The sequence below is a fragment of the Fulmarus glacialis genome, unplaced genomic scaffold (assembly GCF_000690835.1).
Source record: "Fulmarus glacialis isolate BGI_N327 unplaced genomic scaffold, ASM69083v1 scaffold13169, whole genome shotgun sequence".
In the NCBI taxonomy this organism is placed as follows: Eukaryota; Metazoa; Chordata; class Aves; order Procellariiformes; family Procellariidae; genus Fulmarus; species Fulmarus glacialis.
Window position 1 is genome coordinate 13,006 of NW_009232697.1, and position 23,030 is coordinate 36,035.

Below are 23,030 nucleotides of genomic sequence, written 5' to 3' on the forward strand. Positions count from 1 at the left end.
GGTTTTTTTTTAAGCCTGTATCTTTAATATTACTTTAAGAGAGGGACGAAAAGTGTTTAAAAAAAACCCAAAAAACAAAAACCAAAAAACCCACTCTATTAGTCATTCCTTGGCTGATGTTGTCCCAACTTGTCTAAGAAGCTTGGGGTGGAGGGTAGAGATTTTCTGTTTTTCTGCATTATGAGTGATCAATGCCTCAGGCTCATAGGTTGCTTAAAATGAAAATAAAATCACAGGCATGTTCTGCGGTATAATATTTAAACAAAGTGTGAGGTTTTTGGTTTTTTTTTTCTTTTCAAGAGCCTTGTTTGAAAATCTGTTAATAGTTAGTTAAGCTAGGATATCACTAGCTAAGGCCACCATTGCTTTTGACCTTTTGTACTCTTTTACGTTCACTGGGAATGCATGTGCCTGAACCAATCTTGCTCTCTCCGCTAATTGACTTTGTTAGCAGCTTAAGATACTGCAAAGATGCAGAGAAGAGACTTGTTCTCTTTTATTTACCGTTCATATGGCCATTTGTAGTTATCGTCTGCTTTCATGAGAGCAGTTGTTTCACATAGTGCTGTTACTCCATTGGGCGTTCCTATAGGAGATGCTGTTCTAAACACATACTGTTAGTATGAGGAACATAAGGATAAAGCAACATTACCCTTTTCCCAAATATATGTGGTTTTGTAGCTAAATAAAAACCCTTAGTTTTCAATGTTGATTTTTCTGGTATCTGTTATGAATACAGAATGCACTGAAGTAGAGTGTTTTAAAAATGAAAATGTGGTATTTGTCTCTTGAAAATTCTGTCTTAAGGTTGGGACGCTGATAACGTTACTTCCAATTGGCCCCATATCAACTGCAATAATGATGTTGTATAAACAGTTGTATGTGGTATGCATTTTAAATACTGCATTGCATGGATATTTAATTTCTTTTAAAAGAAATTAAATAACCACTTCAGGATTCTTGTAATGTTCAGATAAATGTTCCTTGTGCCTTAAGTCATCTTTTGTTATATTGCATCAAATGTGAATAGTAGTTGATTGGTTTTGATCAGCCTTCACACTGAAATGGTTTTGCATTGTACAGAATCTTTTCTGGTTCAACAAGACGAGAATCGTCTTACATTTGTGGTCTTAAAATGATGCACCATGATGTCCTTGATCTTAACTTTGTGTTTTGTGAAGGTTAAACAGAGTTGAGGACTGCCTAGCTATTGCCCCTGGGTACATGGTCTTACTGTAAAACTAAGATTTTATGACAAATTAATAGATAGTTTTAAATATGTTTTAAAAAGACCCACACTTTAAAGCCAAGCCTATATATGTTCAACGGTTTCCTTGTTTTCAGATACTTTCCAGAAGATGCCACTGCGGAGATGCTAGATGAATGGAGGCCTTTAATGTGTCCATTTGATGTTACCATGCAAAAGGCTATTACCTACTTTGAACTATTTCTACCTACTACCCTTCCTCCTGAACTTCACCAGAAAGGTTTCAAGTAAGTGTAATTGAGTGTCTATTGGTATAGCATTCTGTTGCAAACGCAAGTGATTATCTTTTACAGGATGGCTTGAAGTCAACCAGCAAAATGGATGGTGGCTTTTAATAGCATTTTTGGAAGGAGTTCAAGACAGAAATTCTGTCAGCATTCTTCTTTTGTAAAAGTAACCTGGGGGAATCTTAGTACCTATTCTCTAATGAGTTCTGCCTTCTCTGGAGTAAAGCACACAGTATACAACAAAGCAAACTCACACAAGTTAGAATCATTAACCGTAGCAAAGCTTTAATCCTACCGTCTATTTAATTTGGGGTAGCTTCTGATGAGTCCTTCATGTAGGTTAAAATACAGCTATTACTACAAATTCGGGATTGTGAGGTAGAGGTCTTCAGTTCACTGTCAAGATGTGCAAATGTGAGACGATCGGAAAGAATTAAAGAAGAAACGTTTGCAGGATGGGACAGTATCTGGATCATCTTTAAGGTAGAAACGTTGAACTTCGAAATGTAAGCCAGTGATGTTTAGTGCATGTAGACATTACTTAGGCTGGTTAGGTTAAAAGTATATTTGTGATACAGGGTTAGTGAAAACTTCAAGGAAGGAAGTGAATATAGTTTATAAAGGTGAATTTAAGTAAGGGGCTGGTATGGAGGATTTGCATCCTTGGCTTCAGACGAATTTCGATTAGAAGCTAATGACCCTTGTAACCATCGGTCAATAGGGACAAATTTTAGATTTTAAGGTAGAGGGAAATGAAGTGTGATTTATTTTCATGTGTTTTACCTGTGCTGGGACGGCAACATGTAACGAAATGGTGAAGCTGAAGTAGATAACGAAACCCCTGGTGAAATACTTGTGTGAAAAGGGGAGATCAGAAAAGAATGAGAGGAGGAGAGGCGAAAGAAGCAACTCAGGATCAGTTTGGGGGTAGGGAGGATGCTGTGGGAGACAGTGATACAAGCATGTCCATGTTGATCCCTGTTGTTGTTGAATGAGTTGAGGGGCCCGTGAGTTTCTGTGGCAAAGTGAGGGATAAATATCCAGTGAGGAAGCTGCTATCACAACATTAAAATTATTTTGGTTCTGTTCTCTTGCAGGCTTTGGTTTGATGAATTTATAGGCCTTTGGGTGTCAGTTCAAAATCTTCCCCAATGGGAAGGGGTAAGTGTTTAGTTTTCACCTATGCTAGAAGAAATCCATTTAAATGTTCCTACAGTGTGCTTGCAAGTGTGCATCGAAGTCAAACAGTGATATAATGGATTTCTTTTTTCCTTCTGCTTTAACTGGCACAAGGAAGCAGAGACAGTAATTTCATGATTGTTAGCAAGCAGTTACTGGCTGAATAAATGAGACTACACTTGTGCTTGGTGAACATTGTTTAATGGCTAGCTCAGGCAGCTTTTCTTTCCAGCATTGGAAATGCTGGCATTTTCCAGACTGCCTGCTTACAATGATGCAGAGAGATTGTGATTTGTGATTTTTAGAAATTATAATTCTGTAAAGTCCCATCTTTTATATCTTAACACATCTTTCATGATGCCTAATTTTGAGTAGTAATGCTTTGCCTTGGCTGCAATGAGTTGTTGTCATCTTTATTTTAGATACAGTAAAGAACCTGTACTCCCCTTGGGCAAAAATACTATTGGGCTATATCTTTCAAGGAAAATAGTCTACCATGTACCTGTCTGCCTTTTTTGTGTGCGTCTCATATGGCTAGATACAAACTTGGGAAATAAAATCTCATTCTGGAGACACCACCACCAGCAGCTTAGGTGCTATTGGTGTCAGCTGACCCGTGCCTTGGCTTTATTGCAGTGAAACTTGGCATATTACCAGATTTTTTCCATACTAAGTATGAACATAAGCTCATTGACCATCTGGCTGCTTTTACTAATCTCCTGCCTATATACACAAGGAGGACTTCTCAGTGTCTTTGGAGAAAGCTGATTTCCAAAACACCGTTGAATGCTACCTTTGTAGCACATTCCATTTCTGGCAGTTTCTTTGTGAAAAGGCTTGTGTGTAGGTTTTTCTGGTTTGAGTTATGTTTTATCACAAATAAAGGAAGGCAGTCTTTGTTCCAACAGTTGGCAATTGTCCAGATTTGAACAGGGGTGATTGCCAAAGTTTTATTTGAGATTGTCTGTAGACACTTTTGCATGTTTCTGATCCAAAAAAGCACAATTCTGCCTGCTCTTTCTGACAGAAAGATGGCGGCCTGCACTTTAATATCATGATTTGGTTTGTTTCTGTCAAACGGTCTAACAAATCATCAACACTTTTTCATAACTTACCTCTGATATTTTTTCCCTCTTCCACTGGATTCTCACAGTTTGCTCGGAAGGCCCAAACAATTTTATTTTTTCTCCAAAGCTTTCACTTCTTGTTTCCTTTGCTGTGTTGTCCACTTCTTAAGGGCAGGCTTGTTCATTTCATGAAGCTTGGATGCAGATAATTAGACATATGGGTTCTGCCTGTGCAATCCAGTTTAAGCCTCTGTACGCTGCAAGCTTTTTCTCAGCTTGCTTTGGCAAGAGTTAGACTTGCTGTTTGAAGGGGAGCTGTAGAATCAATTGCCTTTGTGCATGGTAAGGTTTTTTTCAGTGGGTATTTCCTAGTATCAAACAAAAAAGGTAGATCATTTAAGAAAATGTAACACTTTTCTTCAGCCTGTGTCAGATGTGACTGTCCTGAATTGAATTCGTGGGTTTTCCAAAGCTATCATGTCCTTCAGACTGAGAGGTGAACTGTTCTTCTATGAATATGTGTCTCTGAATTAGGCAGGATTATTTAAGGCTCTTCCGTTTGGCTTCACCATAGCCATAGCTTCAAGATAGAAGCATCAAGGCTCTTGGAGAGCTGATAGGTATTTCCCTTTTTGGGCAAGCTCATAAGAGGAGCGTTGGTGGATTATGTGCTTTCTCACAATTAGGATATGAGAGTGAGACTTCATTTCCTTTTTTGTTTAGTCCCGATAACTCTCTTTCTTCAGGACATCTTTCAGTTCCCTTTTGGATTCATGAGACTGTCTTCTGGCAATGGAGTATCTAATTCTTCCTAGACAGTCACGTACTGCCATTGCATCTGACAGCTTAATGCCTGTGACCTTTACAAGCCACAGATATGTGTAAACAAAAGCTTACAAATGTGACAGCCATCAGCACAGGCAAGCACACTTTAAGTAGGATGGATCCTGCAGAAGCTAAATAGTCCGTCAAGATGTGTTGGTTGAATTTTCTTCAATGCCTATATATAGATGCTGTTTTAGGCCAGTATCCACGTTCAGCTCACATGAGAGCTCTACTGGTGAGGAAGCACCATGAGATGAATTGACAATCATAAGCGCTCGTTAGGCTGCTCTAGCTCAGAGTTACTGTGGAACGTGTGCATGGCATGTCACTTTCTGATCAAAGTTAACAAGAACCAGGATGATGCATTGGCAGCCAAAGTGGATAGTGCAGGGCCCTTTCCCTTGCCAGAAAGTGGTTTGTCTTTGGTTACCTGTTCATTCTCTTCCCAAACCTCCTATCTTCTACAGAGCCTGTCTCTCTCATTCTTGCATATAAGAGGATGCCTAATGTATTTGTTGGTAGGGTTGCATTCTTCAGAGTGTTCCTTAGGACATTTTCCAGTAACCAATCCAAATAGTCCTCTATACAAAGGCTACGAAAGTAGGTAGCAGGTTTCTGTTAGAGAAGTCAATGAAACTGCCAAACTAGAGCCTGTTCTGTTATGATATTTTTGCTTTGCTTAAGCTGTGTTGTGGGTTTGCTGGGAAATCGCTCTTCTAACTGTCACCTGGAGTTTGTTCCAAACCTTCGATGTAGAAATGAATAGTCTGCTACGCGCAATTGATAAAATGGTGGTAGTGTTTGAAGGACTCGGAAGCTTAGTACAGGTGTCTTTCTGTAAGCCACTACCAAGAGTCTTCTGCTCTGTGGAAGCTGTTCAAAAAGGGGAAAAAGGCCAAAGCTGCTCAAAAGGGGAAAAGATATTTCTTAGCAAAAGCTGAAGTCTTTGAAATCATATAGCTCAAGTATAAGTTTGTCTGTTGTTCATCCACTCTTCTTCAGAGTTGTTCTAACAATAGATGGTTGAGAATTAAAATGGTAGTGAATACATTCTGCCTTTCATGTTAATTCACAGAGCACGGGGAAAGGCAGAATGTGCGTATACCTTCTAAAAGTACTATTAGTACGTCTCTACATTTAAAAAAATTTTTGAAGAGATAATAGGGGTGTATATTCTGACAGGTTGCCCCTCCCAGAACTTAGATCACAATAACCTGCTTTGTAAGTGCGCAGATGAATATTGGGTTGGACTCCTGAAGGTAGGAATTCAAATGCATTGTGAAATACGGTATCGGTGGCTTCTGATAGAGTGAAATCTCCCTTTACAAGTGCTTTAGTGCCATGGGTAGCTCTTATCTTCCATTTGTAAAGTAGATTGAGGGGTTTGTGCATCTTTTATTATAAATATATTCTAATGAATATTTCCTTCTTTTATGGTTGTTTTCAGCATCTAGTAAATCTTTTTGCTCGCTTGGCCACTGACAACATCGGGTACATAGACTGGGATCCGTATGTACCGAAGGTAATATTTCTCATTTTGTGAAATTATTTTGTTTACTTTGATATAAGTGTTCAGTGTTACTATGCTAAGAATAATTCACATTCCCTGTATGGGTCTTATACTGCAGTGGCCCAGTTTTTCAAATTAGGTGCATTCATTTGAGGACCAAAGTTTAACTTTGAAAATTTGAGCCATCCTTTTGTAGCAGACAGCATTGGAAGTTGTTACTGTTACCAGTACCAACTCCAAACCAAACCAACAACATACCTTACTATACAAGTACTGTCTGATTGTGTAACTGATCCCATGTTCTTGTGGAAATGGCCCTTAATGATATTCTTTTGATAAATAGTATGTATGACCTTCGAATCTTTCAGCTTATGGATTTTTTAAAAGATGTTCAGAGCACTTATATTGTTTAAAAAAACTGAAACCACCAAACACCTTTTGATTAGAAAATTAATTTGTGCCAGTTTTAATGCATAAATGAATAAATTAATTATTGCCAATGTTTTTTTTTCTTTTTTTTTCAGATTTTTACCAGAATTTTGAGGAGTTTAAATCTTCCGGTAGGAAGCAATCAAGTTGTTGTTCCAAGATTCTTAACAAATGCTTATGATGTAGGACATGCAGTAATGTGGATCACAGCCATGATGGTTAGTAACTTTTTCATAAAGTGAAACAAAAACTAATGCAAAGCTTTAAGAAAGTATGTATTTAAAATTAATGTTGGGGGGTTTTTAGCTCATTGTAGGCACATGTTTTTAGGCTATCCTTGTTTTAAAGTACATTGTTTCACTGTCAGTTTGGAATGTGGATGGAAGGGTTTATTTCAAAGCTGCTGTCTGTGGCATTCTGGAAATGAACAGCCAGCTGCAAGTGCCACTGTGGGTACACACTTGGGATCTGCTGAACAATTGAATGACTCTTTTAAGGTGAACCTTGTCAGATCAGATGGAGAGAACTTGCTACTTAGTGCTGAGCTGAGGGTGGGGAAGGGAGGGAACTTGCAGATGTGATTTGATGCTTGGAGGTATTGCTGTGGTGAGAGTGCTCACTTGTACCTCGTACTACTGTTACCTGATCATTTGAACTTATTCCGTGTAATAAAATTCTGTGGTTTATTTTTTTACAGGGTGGACCAAGTAAACTAGTGCAGAAGCACTTGTCTGGATTGTTCAATAGCATTGCCTCTTTCTACCATCCTTCAAATAATGGGCGCTGGCTGGTGAGTTTTTTGCATGTCAGGACAATAACTTCAGCTGTAGTTTCAACGGTCAAACCTGTCAAATCAAACATGTTGATAGATGCACTATATGCTCCAATAGCCAGATTGTCTGTTGGCTGTATAATATTTTTAGGCTTTAATTTTCAAGATATATGATTATACTGTCATTCGAATCATACTTTTATCCTGATGTCAGGACCACAGCTAATGGGAGTGTTCTTCAGACTTCAAACAGAAGTGCAGTTTAGAAGTCCAAAACTAGACTTCATGTATGTAATTCATATACAGCTGGGAAAAAGAAGTCAGCACCTTAAAGGAAGGTGATATACAGCATCAGTATTACTTTTGTGTCATAGCTTTCATATTACTGACCTACTGTCTCCCAAGTTAGCAAAATCTAGTTTTGATTAACCAAAGCAAAGAAGATTTTTAATGCATATCTAGTTTGATAAAGCATAACTTTTTGGTGGTATAGCTAGTGGAGTCTTCTGCTAGAGAATGTAAGAATCTCCCTGTGATAGCTGGTAGAAAGTACAGATTAAAATAGCAAGACGGGTCAAAGCAATGCCAAAGGAGCCAACTTGTTCTAGGATAGGGTATTTGCTTACATGTGAATGTGCTGAGAATGCTCCCAAACATGTCCCAATTACTGGTAAGTAATCTTGATTCTTGACTGTATCCTTTGTATATATTTTTAATGATTTTTTTTAAATCATAAGGTATAGTGCTGGCAGCATAATTGTTAATGTTTTGGGAACAGAAGTTTAATCATTAATTGTGACATATTTTAGAGCTCTTCTGAGTTTTCTTTTATTGTAGTTGTGTAATTTCAAGATATTGGCTTATTAACTGTCTGTTGTATACTTAGCAGCTCAGATTCTGCTACTGCCAAGTAACTGAATAGCATTTCTTGTGTATTCAACAGAACAAACTGATGAAACTACTTCAAAGGTTACCCAGTGGTGTTGTCAGAAGGCTGCATCGTGAGCGCTACAAGAAAATGACTTGGTTAACTCCTGTGCCTGATAGTCATAAACTTACTGACCAGGATGTTACAGACTTTGTAGAATGCATTATTCAACCTGTTCTTCTGGCTATGTTTAGTAAAACTGGAAGCCTGGAGGCTGCCCAAGCCCTGCAGAACCTTGCGCTCATGCGTCCTGAATTAGTAATTCCACCTGTACTTGAGAAGTAAGTTCTGCAGAAACATTACGACTTCCCTGTTCCCTTCCCAACAAATAAATATGCAAAGCAGTTATATTAAATGATAAGCGATTTCCTTGTTGCGAATGAATGCTTGCAGTGAGAGGAACTGCTAATACACACCCTAAGCAATCACCTGAGTCAGGATAGGGAGTGAGGGAGGACTTTGTTTTCTATTTTATTTGTTTCGGTTTTGTTTTTTCTAAACACCTGGCAAATGGAATAGTTCTGTTCATAGCTTGTGCAATATAGGGTAGTCCTCAGGTGGTTTGCATTTCTGTTAGCATTGTGTATCAGAGAGTGGGTGGGTTGGTTGAAAAAGCAACTTTGTGGCCTTTATTCATGCGCCAGCTTGTACTTTCTCACTAGCTTTCATTTGGGCCAAATATAAGTGATGGTATTGCGTGTTTGTGTAGTAATGAGTGTATGCTTTATATTTCTGTTTTGTGTCAGAGTATGTTACAGTTATAGGTTGTTTAAAATTACTTCTGACTTCATAAGCAAATCACTAAAGTATGTGTCCATGTAAAATACTTAGTTGGTACTATTACTAATGCCTTGGTGCCTGAAATTCCAGGGAAAAAAATGTAACTCCTTCCTGCCCCAATGAAAAGCTTTCTTCCTAGTCCCTATCCATGTTCCGCCTCCTATGCAGTCTTTTGTGCTTTAACAACTCGTATTGTAAAAACAGTGGAGAAAAGAGTTTGTCTTGAAGAGCCCTTCCTGAGTTCCATACCTTCCTGACTCAACTGCTTGTAAAAACTTGATAAATCTGCTCTTATATGAAAACATTTCAAACATAACAGTTCTAAGAGGGACAGCAATGGACGCTCGTATTGGGTATGACTACTTTTTCTGTTTTGAGAGCATACTGAACGTCTGCTCAGTAGTTCAAACTATCACTGGTATGTTTGGCTTGGCTGCAGTTCTGAATTCATTTTGTTGAGTAGATGTAGGTCCTGTGTGCATTGAATGACGTAGGGCAAGGGTAGCAGTATAACTCTTGTTTGAACTGTAGGTTGTTGATAACAGTAGGAAGTGTTTAACGCAGTTTGCTAAAGAGCACTTAGTGTAAAAAAAGGTTTAAAAATCACAGTAACTTAACAGGTTTTTATAAAAAAGTTATGGACTTTAATGTAACATTAAGTAATACATCCCTTTTCTATTTAGAGGGAGTCAAGGCAAGTTTTCATGCTTGCCACAAAAACTTTACACTTTTAAATACACAGCTTGCATTAGCTTAAAGTTCAAACACAAAAATCATCATAGCTTTGCATCTAGGAGCCTATGCAGTTATTAATTCCTATGCTGCAACTGCGAACAAATTATTTAATTTATTATGAATTTGTTGTGAATAGGACTGATCAAATGAAGGGAACATTTTCACATTTTCTAATAGAGCAGTGTTAAGTCCATTGGAAAACGATTAGAAAAAAATTTTGGAACCACTGGTTAACTTGAATTTTTCTTGCAGAAATTTTGTATCCTTTCTGTAGAAAATAACATGTGCAATCCACTTTTATTTTCTTTGAAGACTTTAGAAACATTATTGTTCCTAATATGTCTGCTCTTAAACTTTATAGAACATATCCTGCACTTGAGACATTGACAGAACCTCATCAGCTCACAGCCACTTTAAGCTGTGTAATTGGAGTAGCTCGTAGTCTGGTATCTGGGGGGAAGTGGTTTCCTGAAGGTCCAACACACATGCTACCTCTACTGATGAGAGCGTTGCCTGGGGTGGATCCAAATGACTTCAGCAAATGTATGGTGAGTGTATAAATCTTACTGGTTTTTTAGAAGATAGGTAGCCAACTAGTTCGCTCTGAAAGCTTTTTTTATGTTCATATTAAAGCAAGTAACTCATGTTTCCGGAAGTTTTTAGCCTGATTTTGTTCCTGCACAATTTTATTTGTAAAAAGTTAATATTACAAGCCTCTAACTTATGATAATGTTTTTGGCTTGTTGGACAATGCCAAGTGAATCTTAACACCAGATTGCAATAAGCATTGTACTGACTTTTTGGGCAGCTCTAAAAACTGAGATAAAATAGATGTTCCAAAGCTCCTAGCAAATATTCCTAGTCTTTTAAGATCAATAGGAAGACCTTTGTCACTAGGTTTTCATTAAATTAGGTCGTAAAAGCCCATATCTTCAGGAATTCCTATTAATTGACTATTGAAACAATGAATTCATTATAGGGTTTTTGTAACTTTAAAGTTCAGCACAAAATAAGTGTTACTTAGGCAATTGAGGGGGTTTTGCACAGTGCTGACTGGTAAGTTTTATATGTGAAATCAGAAATAACTATTGAAGTTTTGGGGTGGAAATTTTGGGGTGGAAGAATTAGGCTCTGGAATTTTTTTTAATGTAATGGTTTGCTTTAACTCCCATACTTTAATTGCAAAAGCTTTTTAATGTGTAGAATACAGTAACATTTATTAAAGAGCTGTTTGCAACTCTCAACAGATTACATTCCAGTTCATTGCAACGTTTTCTACTTTGGTGCCTTTAGTAGATTGTTCATCTGTATTGCAAGAAAGAGATGATCTTTCAGAGGTAAGAGTGCTGTGCAGTTACAAAAACAAAACTATAACCTAGTTTTCAAATTAATTTCTAGCAATGTAATAATCTCTTCAGAACCGTAACAGGTTTGCTACTCTCTTTTTGTGTATGTAAAACTACGTTAAACAAAACTAACAAAAAAACGAAGATGTGGATTACGTTTGCTTCTGGTCAGTGCGGTAGAGCTGACATCAGCGTGCAAATTGGCCATGTATTCTTAGCATTGCTTCTTAGTGATAGGTTGTTGTAGAGATAACGTTAAATTCAAACAATTCAATATTTTTATGTCAGAACTTAGCTGCACAAGGCCCTGTGTAGTGTAATTTGATTCTGAGCTTGCCCTGCTTTGCGTTGGAGGTTGGACTACATGGTCTCCAGAGGTCCCATGCCATCTCAACTTTTCTGAGTCTAATAAAATAGCAGCTTTGTTACCATTAAATTTTTGAAACTTCTTGTCACCATAAAACATTAAGGTAACAACAAAGAAAAACAAAAAAAAAAAGCAGATGACTACAGTGTTGCTGTAAGATGCATATACCTCATTTCTAGTTCCAAACTAGTCCAGCAAAAAAAAAAAACAAAGCAAAAGCAAACAAAAAACCCCACCCAACTGTTTGTATTTATTTTTCAAAAAACTAATGCACTCTTTAACTTTTCAGTGCTGTTTTCCTCCTATGGGAAATAATTTCAAAACACTTGCACCTCTTTAAAGTGTTTCTGCAGTCATGCTTCTCTTTTCTGATTAAGATTCTATTGCTTTCTCTTCAGATGCTTGTTAATCTCTTCCAATCGAGATAGTAATATCATTAGGCAGTGAGCCTCATCTCCCTCTTCTGTGTTTTATCCTTTGCTGCCCCTTTGTTATTAGACATGGTCACTCCACCTGTTTGCTGCTTTGGAGTGCTGTTCGTATTCATCTCTAGTTTTAGAGCTCCTTGCACTCCATTTCTCCAGCATTGTTCTAATACTTTGTCCTTTTTTTTTTCCACATAGCAAAAAATACAGAAGAGAATGGGAAATAGTTTTTCTGTTTCTCCGCGTATCACTAAGCTTTTGATTCTGCTTTTGATACAGCAGTTCAAGCACAGATAGTGAAGCTATATCTGGCATATTACAAATGAGGCAGCAGCAGTAGTGTCCACTGTGGTAGTTGCAACTGCCATGTAAAATGTCTCATCCACTGCTAGAAGACTCTTCTTGTAGCTCTGTGAACAGCTATTAGCTACAGATTGCACAGATTCTGAATGCTCAGCTACTGGAAGAAGGTTAATTTCATTGCCCCAGAGCTGCAGCACTCAAAAATTAACAAAAGAGTTTGTATGCTGAACATTTAATGTAAATATGTCAGCAGAGCCAAGTCTGCCACCACAGTTGGCACTCGCTGACCTCCTGCTGGAAAGGAGGATCAGTAGGTTGTATCCATGGAGGCAGACCCGATTTCACCCTGAGAGGTTATTTGGCTAGACATCAAGGCCAGGAAATTTTATAGGACAGTGTAAAGAAAACGTGATAACCGTTTCATGTAGTGTACTTGAGACTATTCAAATTTTGATGGGAAATGCACTGTAGTCTATATAATATAAAAATTTGAAGTGTTTTTGAAGTAGTTAATATGGGAAATAAACTTTATATTATGTTTCCTTAAGAAAAGCCAACCTTTTGTGCTTCTTTTGCATCGGAAAACTGTAGGTGGAAAGAGAATTGTGCTCTGCAACTGCTGAATTTGAGGATTTTGTGCTACAGTTTATGGATAGGTAAGTAAGCTAAGGATAGGTGAAAGCTTGGCACAAAGAACTTAATAAAACTTTCAAGTTCCACTTACTAAAATTGTACTTACTGTATTTGTGTAGATGTTTTGGACTTATAGAGAGCAGCACACTAGAACAAACCAGAGAGGAGACTGAAACTGAGAAAATGACTCATCTAGAGAGTCTAGTGGAATTAGGTCTCTCTTCTACTTTCAGTACAATCCTTACTCAGTGTTCAAAGGATATCTTTAAGGTATGTGGAACATGGGCTTTCCATTGAACTTTAAGAGGCTTAATTTTCTGTTATGAATGACCGGTGCATTCAGATTCTTCCTTCCTTCATTGTCCTGTTGTGAACTTTCACATTTAACCAAGGAAAGGGCTGGGGGGGGGAAATTTAGGACTTTGTGTCAATTTGCTTTATCATTTTATGTACATCAATACAGAGCTCTTAGGTTCTTGATGCTCTCTTAGGAGAAATCATTCTAACAGCTTACTTTATCACTTTATCATTTTAGGCTGTGATTTTTCATGTCTTTTTATGGTAATGCTAACCTACCCAGTCCCCTGCTTTCCTTTTCTCTCCTTCTCCCTATCACTTCTTCAGCTGGGCAAAAGAAGTTGTTCAAGGAGCCATGTGGCTAATGGGATCAGAAAAATTATCTGGATTAAAATAACTCTGAGGGAGGGGGGTGGAGAATCCATGTTGTTACACGGACAGATTCTTTCCTTGCATGTTGGGTTAAACCATTTTAATCTGTTTACATTACATTATGTATATATTTGGAGGTATTAGGTTTTGTACATTTTGAACCATTGCACTGGACACTTTGGTATGATTTTGTCTGGAATTTTTTGGTTAATGTAAGTCCTAAGTTAATTCGTTGTTGTCATTGAGTATTTAATTTGTATATTTCCTGATTGTTCATTATTAATCTCATGCAATCTATACTGTATATAGTTCAGCTTGTCTTGCAAGGTATTGGATGGTAATAAGCTTCTTTAAAATACACCGGCCACTTAAATATTGATAGTTAATTCCGTATTTATTTGTTAACTAAGGGATGTTCTGGCTTTACATCAATTTCACATGTGAAATAGCATAGTTTTCCTTTCACAGGACTGTGACTTACTCAGTTTTTCTGTGTAGTTTCTCAGGAGCACCCCAAGCTTACATTAGTCAACAAGATTTATCTGACCTCCTTTCTTCCCCAAGTGAATATTTTAGAAGTGTCTTTGGTCTCCAGCTGACAGCAGTGTCCCATTATGTCACCAGTTAAAGCACTCTGTGTGTTTTGCCTTTAAACTCTTGGGGGTGGGAGAGTATAGATCTTCCTGTAATTAAATTATTTTAGTGATAGTGGACGCTCTCGTGTATTTTCCAGTTACAGTGTGTTACTGTAACTGAGTGTTGCAATACATAATAAGAAAAAAAAGTTAAAATGTGCAAACTGAAACTATTTTGACAAACCTTTTGTCACTGCTACTTCTGTAGCAGCTTTTATTCTTCTGCTCAAGGCAGTAGTTGTACAATTAGACATCAGTGTTACATAGCATGCAAGTCACGCGTACTTCTAACATTTAGGATTTTTATCCTGAGCAGTTACTATTCACACAGATTTTTAATCTTTCTATTCTGTAATATTGTCAACTTTAATTATGAGTGGTGACATTTTACTCAGCTTTAGACATTCTACAGAACAGCTTTCTCCATGCCTCTATTCTGATTTTTTTAATGTGAATCATGTTTCCAGTCTTCTGTTTTAAAAGAATACAATATTATATACAGATGGTGCCTTCTGTGTAACATCAAACATTTGGTGCTATCTAGTTTAAAAAAAAAAAAATAGTAACCTCCATCTTCTTGTACTTATTTCTAGGTTGCCTTGGAGAAGGTCTTTAACTTTGCTGTTTCAAATATATTTGAGACAAGAGTTGCTGGTCGAATGGTTGCTGATATGTGCCGAGCTGCAGTAAAAGTGAGAGAAAACACTCTGATTTCACTTGATCTTTAGTTTAAAAAAACCCAAAGCCAATACTACTACTTTTTCTTATGCAAGATCTTTAATTTTTCGTGTAAATACAGATGGTTTCTAATATTAATGTCTTTTCTGAAACTGGATGGTTGCATATAGCAGTATTTCAAGAGGTTAATTCACAAGTATTTTTCTTGCATTTATGTTAAATTTAGTATAGGTTTTATTGAATGTTTAAAAATCATGATATCAGGTTGACTGTAGATCGAATTGGAGTTGAGATACAGTCTGTTCTTCTCTCTTTTTCAATAATGTTGTTAGAAAATTTTTGTCAATGTGTGCGCTGAGTTCCATAGGGCGTCTTTTTTTTAAAATGGGCTATTTATGATGCTGTTTCCAGTGCCGCCCTGAAGAATCCTTGAAGCTGTTTGTACCACATTGCTGCAATGTTATAACTCACCTCACAGTCAGTAAGTTTATAAGATTTCTAATGTTATTTGCTTTGGTTTGGGTTGACTTTTGTTAAACATAAAAATAATATTTAAAACTTCTGTGTGTTTTCCCCAGCTTCATTTCAGTGGTGGAAAATTAATTCTGTCCATTATTTCGTCTAAAAAAAATCAAACCAACAACTTTTTATGTGTAATTTCAAGACAGAACTCTATCAAGCTACAAGAGCATACTTCTTTAAAAATGTGGCAGTTTTGAGGAATGTCTGGAGACATTTTATTCCTCAAAAAGCATTCAAGATGTTAAATTAGCTAAAATATGAATTGGAAGGTTGCAATGGAAGGGTTGGGAGTAAACTTTTGGGATGCAAGAACCTGGTTTATGATTTAGCTTGTTGGGAAAACTTGACTGCAGCATAGTTACAGCAGTGCTTATCACTTGTTCCTCTAGATGATGATGTATTACATGATGAAGAACTAGACAAGGAGCTACTTTGGAATCTTCAGCTTTTGTCAGAGGTATCACAAAGAATGTTCTCCCCATGCACGTATATCATTGAATCCTGTTTAATACCACTGAAAGAAAAAAATAATAAAACTTCTGCTGTTAAATCAAAGTAAATGTTGCATGAATGACATTGCATAACGTCTTTTTCTTATCTAATTTTAAATGGGACATAAGTGGCTGCTGTTTGAAGAAAATAAACATATGGTGTGTATGTGGAAAAAAATTAAAGCATTGAATACAAACAATTATTGAGGGGTAGAGAAAGAAGAGGGACACATGCAGGGAAAAACATAAGATGTTTTTGGTAAAGATAAATCTTTTAAAATTAATCTCAAAACGTATACAACTATTGCTAGAAAACTTTGAACGGCATCAAGAAGCAATGTATATCACAGTTCTTATGTGTTACTTAAACTTTTCCAACAGCAGTAGAAGTGGTAGTTCATGTGCAAGTTCAGTCTTCGAATTCAGTGTGACGTACAGAACGAAACCTGGTGCAGGATCAGTTGAGCGGTGTAATCCTCTCTTTAGTCCTCTAGGACAAAATCAGTTATGTTTACCTTTGAAATATTTGTCTTTCCTATTAGATCACTCGAGTGGATGGAAAGAAGTTGCTACCGTACAGGGAGCAGCTTGGGAAGATACTGCAGCGAACCCTACATTTAACCTGTAAGCAGGGTTACATTCTGTCTTGTAACCTACTGCACCATCTTCTTCGTTCTGCTACACTTATCTACCCCACAGAGTACTGCAGTGTGCCAGGTGGCTTTGACAAGCCTCTTTCTGAATACTTTCCTATCAAGGCAAGGATTTTCATTTATTTAGGATTAGAGGATTTGACTTTTTTTTTTTAAAAACAATCATATACTATATTATTTGTTTTTATTTGGAGTTTTCTGAACATAGGTAGCAGCAGTGGAAAGTGTAATTGAAAGATGCTTTGGGCTTTGAAACGTATAGCAAATTACAAGTTACTTAAAATTATATTGATAGCAAAAAATGAATACTGACTGTTGTTTTGAGTAGTTTTATAACATGACATATTAGTGTTTTCTGACGTGTGTTTTACAATGATTGCTTGACTACAATAAGATAATGCAAAGCAAGAGCGCCTGCTCATGTTTCTTAATCTTGTAATATATGATGCATTTAATTGAGACCCAGCTAATATGAAGTACAGTGGTATAAACAGTTAAGTTTGGAGTTTAGCAGGAGAGTTTTGCTGTTCACTTTAACTTAAACATCCAGTCATAGGAAGCATTGTTGCACTGGGAAAACTTAGTCTTTCATCTGCTTTTGTGGGTGAGAGCTGCAGCCTTTCCTTGATTCTCTTGTTTAAATGTGGTTATCAGATATACCAGGTAACGGTGAGTGCATGGAAAAATGAGTACATCAGTGCAAAACAATTGCAAGGAAGGAGATATGATATTTTACGGGTAGGTAGAATAATAAATGAACAATGACCTACACTGAGCTTGAGATAAAATGAAAGTAGAAGTGGCGATATTAAAAATTACTGAAACTGTCAAAAGTAATATGCTAGTCTGCTGTTAAGACTTTCAGGTCAATATATCAGTATTGGAGATGAACAGTGTAGCAGTTTTCAGCTGGCCTATTTGAATATAAAACTGCGTTGTGCTGAAAAGTGTTCTTTTACATAACTTTACGACTGCAGATAATCTAATGCCTTTTACTGAAAGCTAGTACAGTTTTATAAACTGATGGGAACATCCAGTTGGGCCAGATACTCATTTGAAAACAAACAAAAAAATCTTAATTAATTCCCCCACACAAAAATAATTTTTTTTTTTAAAATTCCTCCTCTGAAATTGAAAAAATTTACAATTACTTTGCTGTTCCATACATGAATGGCTACTGTAGAAAGTGTATATTATGTCAACTCTTAATTGGCATTAACAGCTTGAGTTTGTCACTTACACACTTCCTACCCTGCCCCAGTGTAAAACTGCAGTTCTGTCACTTTCTCAAGTAATATTTGTGGAGGACTAGCCTGCTCTTCCAAGGAAGAGAAGTAATAGCAGGCTACATTGAGTAAGTGTGTATTACTGTAGTTCTTTGTACTTTTTGTCCAGTCAGATCAGTCAGGCATTTTAAGAACAGATGGTGAAGTTTTGAAATATTAAATTACCATGTAAAATTGGACAAAGACAGGAAATGGTAAGTGAAGACTGCAAAGGCCTATCTATTAATTAATACAGTCCTAAGCACGGACCTCATGTTTGAAAATGAACTAGTAATAAATACTGACTTTTTTCTTCCGAGTACTCAAGTGGTGTTAATTCTAGAGCAAGTCTGAGTTCTTTATAAGCCAAAATATAAAAAGTTGTCTTTGTTATGGGATGACCTAGATTGTATGGAATGTCCAACTTAAAATTTATCTTTCTTTTTTTTATTTTTAAAATGAAAGTACTAAGTTTTCTGATTGTGGTTCAAAACTGAAAAGGAGTATTATTAAATGGGCTAGCTTCTTTATGTTCTCTATAGGAGTATCAAAAGTCTGAGTTGTACTTAAGAATATTTCTGAATTTGTATCCAGCCAAAGGAGTAACAAAGTTAAATTTGAATTAGACAAGTACAGTCCTTTGCCTTTTAGTCCTTTCGGGTATGTGTTATTTTCCAGGTACATGTAGATGTTGTAGCAGGTTTGGGATTTCTATTTGGTTTTATTGTGTTCTTGGTTTTTTTCCTGGAATTTTCAGGATAACTGGTTTACAGCAGAAGCTAGTTCATGTGTTTGGTTTTTTTTTAGTAATATTAAATGCCTTTTTTTTTTAAAAGAAAATTTGTTTCATAGTTTGATTAATATCAAATGTCTTTATTTACTATAGGACTGGGGTAAACCAGGTGACCTGTGGAACTTGGACATCCAGTGGCATGTTCCTTCATCTGAGGAAATAAACTTCGCTTTTTATTTGCTGGATACTTTTCTTCAGCCTGAACTCACCAGACTAGAGCACTATGCAATTGGAAAACTAGAAATGTCCAGGTTAGTGGTGATATGTAATATGGAGAAGGTACATTTATCCACTCATGTCTGTTTTAAGTAGTTATTGCCAATCATGCTGGCACTATAAAAATTAAGGAGTAAAATACTATAATGTTACACTGTCTTAGATGTTATTCCAAGTATCTTTCCAAGATTTTTAACTCTTAAGAATATGTGCAGCTTGGAAGTGCATTTCATAAAATGGATAACACATTATTTTGAACAGAATCGCTCTTTTAAAAAAAAAAGTCTCAAGACACTTTATGTTGGTATAAAGACTTTTCTGTTCCGGATTTTTTTTTTAATATGTGCCACAAATTATGTTCCCATTTAACTGTAGTCAGCAATAAAAAAAAGCTTTTCTTCTAGACTCTTATCCTGTTACTTTGGCACAACCATTTGTGTTCCTAAACTATGAAGTGGAACACAGAACTGATTTGGCTTGGAAATCTGCCTCTCTCCACTTCTTTCCTATGAGTAAAAGGTACATAGTGTGTCCCTGCAAAAAGTGGTAGTGAAACTGAGGCGGTAGTGCAGAGTCAGTAGCATAACAAATGGGAATGGAGGCATGAACACTGTTGCCCAATCTTGTTAAGCTCTGTTAGTGTGAAACCGTGGCTCCATAAAGGTAGTTTCCTAAGCACAAGATAATCATGAGTTTAGTATGTGCTAAAGCATTTACAAATATCAAATAGCTCAAGCTGTTTACAAGCATTAAATCTCGAACATTCTTTATTTCTCATGTTAAACCTTCACGTCCTTGAAGCTATATATACTCAATTGATGTTCATAGCATGTGACGTTATACCTCGTGCTGTAAAGTGCAGCCCTACATGAAGCAGGGCATGGTGTATCAGACTGCTAAATATTTTTCTGTCTCACCAAGTTCCCACTTCTTTTTTCATCTGAAAAAGGCAATATACGCTTGACAAATCAATGCCACCAAACTGCGATCAGAAAGTATACTTAGACTAAAAGAAAAAAGGATATGCTTCCTATTTACGTCTTTGGTTTATTTGTATGTTTCTTTTGTTATTTTCTTTTCTCTTTGACACCTTGTACGTAAAAATGTTAATTTATAACAGGATTGGACTTTGATTTGGTCAAGGCTTCACTGTGCTACCTAATATAAATAAGCGGTGGTGATTTGGGAGAATATAGCCAAATGCATGAAGTGCAAATTAAATTGGAAGGCAAGATAGCAAAGCTGCAAGAGTAGAGAATACCATTAGTTGCTGAGGGAGTAACAGTTGTGAATAAATGGGATATTAGGTGAGCCTGCTGTTGCTGTGAATTGCAGTATTTCTGAAGCTTGAATTCTTGTCAAATTTCTTTTTTTTTTCCAGTGTATTCCATGAAGTAATAATTGGAAATCAAACATTTTTTATGTATTTAGGAGCTTCAGAGTAAGATTTTTCTATTACAAAAGATAAAATGAAAAATTCTAACAGCCTTTGTTGAACATATGTATTTACAGAGTTGATAAGTAATGCATAAGTACTAAGAGCCCTTCAGTTAGGGAGCCTCTTAAGAGGGCTGAAAGGAGTTATTTTACAAATCAGAGCGGCTTACTACAAAGATGAGAACAAAGGGCAAAATTTGTAACTACATACTAAATGCTACAACTTCAGATGAGACAGCTTTGAAAAGAATTCCTTAATTCTCGATAATAACACAGAAAAAAGTAAGCTGCATTATAATTTATCTTCAGACTGTAAAACACTCACTCCGAAAGAAAGTATTCCCTCATCCTACTCATGGTGGGAAGGACTTTTCTTGGCCTTGGGGTGGAGAGTTATTCCTTGGGGTTTATCTGAGATTTAGATAAAATTCTTCAAAACAATTTTTTGGGGTAAAGCTGTCTGTTTTGAGATTAGTTTATCTCATTATACTGACGTTTCCTTCACTGTTTCAGAATGTAAAATCTCCAAATCAAGTTTTTCAGAAAACAAAGTTGAATGTTTCAGAAAACAAAGTTGAATGGAGTTCTGTAATAGAACTAGGTTGGATCAAAAAATGATTGATTTCTGTAGTGCTCCCTCTCGTTTTTATAAGTGATATAGCTAAAGAAAAGGGCTTTTATAAAACTTCACCAAAAAATATGGTTTATCATTTGTATATTTTCAAGCATGTAATAGATAAGTAATCAGGTTTTCTTCTTTGTTTAAGAGATGATGTGCAGCAGTGTCTTGCTATAGTGCATAACTGCTTGATTGGTTCTGGGAACGTTCTGCCTCCTCTAACAGGAGAAAGGGTGGCTCATCTGTAAGTAAAATTTATTTTTATATCACAAACATTCTTAGCAATTATATTCATACTGGTTTTTAGTGCTTATTGCTATTATCACACAACTGCTTCTACTGGCTATTTTTAAGGAAATCTCATGCAAGTATAAAGATACAGAAATTTGAAATAGTGACTTACAGAAATATTTGAGTACTTAAAACGTGAAAGAATGTTAAGTGTTTTTTTCCATGCAAGACTCTGAAAATGTTTTTAAAAAGGTAGGTGATGGCACTACATTGCTGATGCTACTTTATGTAAGGAAATGGAAGCTAGGCATTTACTCATGCCTCTTCTAAAAGAAGCCTTCAAACCATAGTGCACTGCCCTCTTACTAATGTTCCTGTCGCCCTGAATGAGGAAAGTCATAAACATTCTGAACTTAACTTCTTGCCGGCTGTCTTCTCATATTAAAATAGGAAATAAGTCCTGTTTGAATGCTCAGACCCCTGTGAATAATGTCACAGCAGAATCTGGCTATTGGTGCCAGCATACAGTAGAACTCTAACAAAAACGCTTGAGTAAACTTTCATTTTGGAAGTAATAGGAACTTTCTGTTGCGTTACAGTAGTTCAGGCTTTAAAACAGACAACTTTTTAATAGATGAGATTGCTGCTTTAGCTTCGACTTCTTTGAGAAAGTATGTTGAAATATTATCGTTAGAGGCAATTATGAGTTTGATGTCAGTATTCCTGTTGTTATGTATCATGTTTAAAATATGGAGGGTTTCAGTTAAGGTTATGGCCACAGTCAGTATTTGGTGACTATAAAGTTGTTGCTGACTTTTTTCTTCCCAAGTGCCAGGTACTAAAAGTGCCAGGGAGCATTGATACAGTCTCAAACACATTACTTCAGGTGCCTAGCTTCTGTGAGCTGCTTGTACAATGGGAGAGGCTCCTCTTGAGTGTATGTTAGAACATTCGTTAAGCTGGAGAGCTCTGTAGAGGCCATCTTTTTCCATTGACTATGTAAGAAATTCAGGGAAGTAATCTTTCAGTTAAAGGGGCAGTGCAGGGCATTCAGGCTGATTATGACTATCTTCTAAAATAAGGACTCCAACACTTTTCAGGAGGCATTGACTGTTCCTGTACCAGCAATGTGCTGCTGGTCCATATTGGGAAAATGGGGGAGCATGTTGGCATCAGTTCTTGATTCAGTCTGAATCCTGCTCTAGCATCTGTTAGGCAGTGAGCACTAGGTGCTTGCGGTTCATATAGCTCCACGGATTCAAGGACAGAGTTTCTGGTGTTGGTCCTTCAAAGGAGAAGGATTTTTTGTTCTTGGATGCCTTGAACTTCAAAATATAAGACTATCTTGGCCCAAAAAGTCTTCAACACCACCAAAAAAAAAAAAAAAAATCTGTTGTAGCTATAGTGATCTATTAATCAAGGAAGAAAAACCTGGGTAAGAGTAAGCAGTTTTGTACCCTTGTCTAGGCTATCTGGTTGTCAGTAATGGAAGCTTCATTTGGTAGAAGAAGGAACCTCACCACCTGTGGAGAAGAGTGAATTGCAGCTGTTGATAGAAGGTGTTCATGTAGACCGTCTCTGGTTTTGTGTTGGTGTGGGGTGTTTAGAATCATCTTTTTATATTGTTGGGCGAGGTCTGTAAATTCTTAATGTACAGATTAGGACATTAGCCTATAATCAACTTCTAAATTACTTGTATACTTACGGAAGATTTGCTTCATTCTGTTAGTTATCTGTGCTGCCGTATTAAATATATACAATTTACATGAGAACATGCTGAAATAAATTTGTTACTGAAGAAATCAAAATCAGACTTTTCTCACATAATCTGAATTTTGGAACTCAATAGTTTATTCTACTAAACGTCTGCAGAGATTCAGAGTCCACCATTATCTCGATTTGGACAGACTTTACACGTATTGATGAAACATCTTATAGCCACTGTGAGCAGGTCTTACCTCCAAACTTTGTATTTATATTAAGGCTTTTTGAAAACATGGTTAAGGCAATTTATCTTTTCAGTGACTT

General features: G+C 36.6%; 1 protein-coding gene across 1 annotated transcript in view; it reads left to right on the top strand.

The window, feature by feature from the left end:
- Window positions 1-23,030, top strand: part of PSME4 (proteasome (prosome, macropain) activator subunit 4) — a 61,351-nt gene that overhangs the window by 5,803 nt on the left and 32,518 nt on the right. The window contains exons 4-19 of the mRNA XM_009585023.1: window positions 1,345-1,494; window positions 2,592-2,655; window positions 6,013-6,087; window positions 6,600-6,722; window positions 7,202-7,294; window positions 8,220-8,485; window positions 10,081-10,267; window positions 10,967-11,056; window positions 12,752-12,816; window positions 12,913-13,063; window positions 14,691-14,789; window positions 15,187-15,256; window positions 15,687-15,754; window positions 16,331-16,546; window positions 18,593-18,750; window positions 20,920-21,015. Coding sequence (XP_009583318.1) covers window positions 1,345-1,494; window positions 2,592-2,655; window positions 6,013-6,087; window positions 6,600-6,722; window positions 7,202-7,294; window positions 8,220-8,485; window positions 10,081-10,267; window positions 10,967-11,056; window positions 12,752-12,816; window positions 12,913-13,063; window positions 14,691-14,789; window positions 15,187-15,256; window positions 15,687-15,754; window positions 16,331-16,546; window positions 18,593-18,750; window positions 20,920-21,015 — 1,971 coding nt within the window. The remainder of the gene's footprint in view (window positions 1-1,344; window positions 1,495-2,591; window positions 2,656-6,012; window positions 6,088-6,599; window positions 6,723-7,201; window positions 7,295-8,219; window positions 8,486-10,080; window positions 10,268-10,966; window positions 11,057-12,751; window positions 12,817-12,912; window positions 13,064-14,690; window positions 14,790-15,186; window positions 15,257-15,686; window positions 15,755-16,330; window positions 16,547-18,592; window positions 18,751-20,919; window positions 21,016-23,030) is intronic.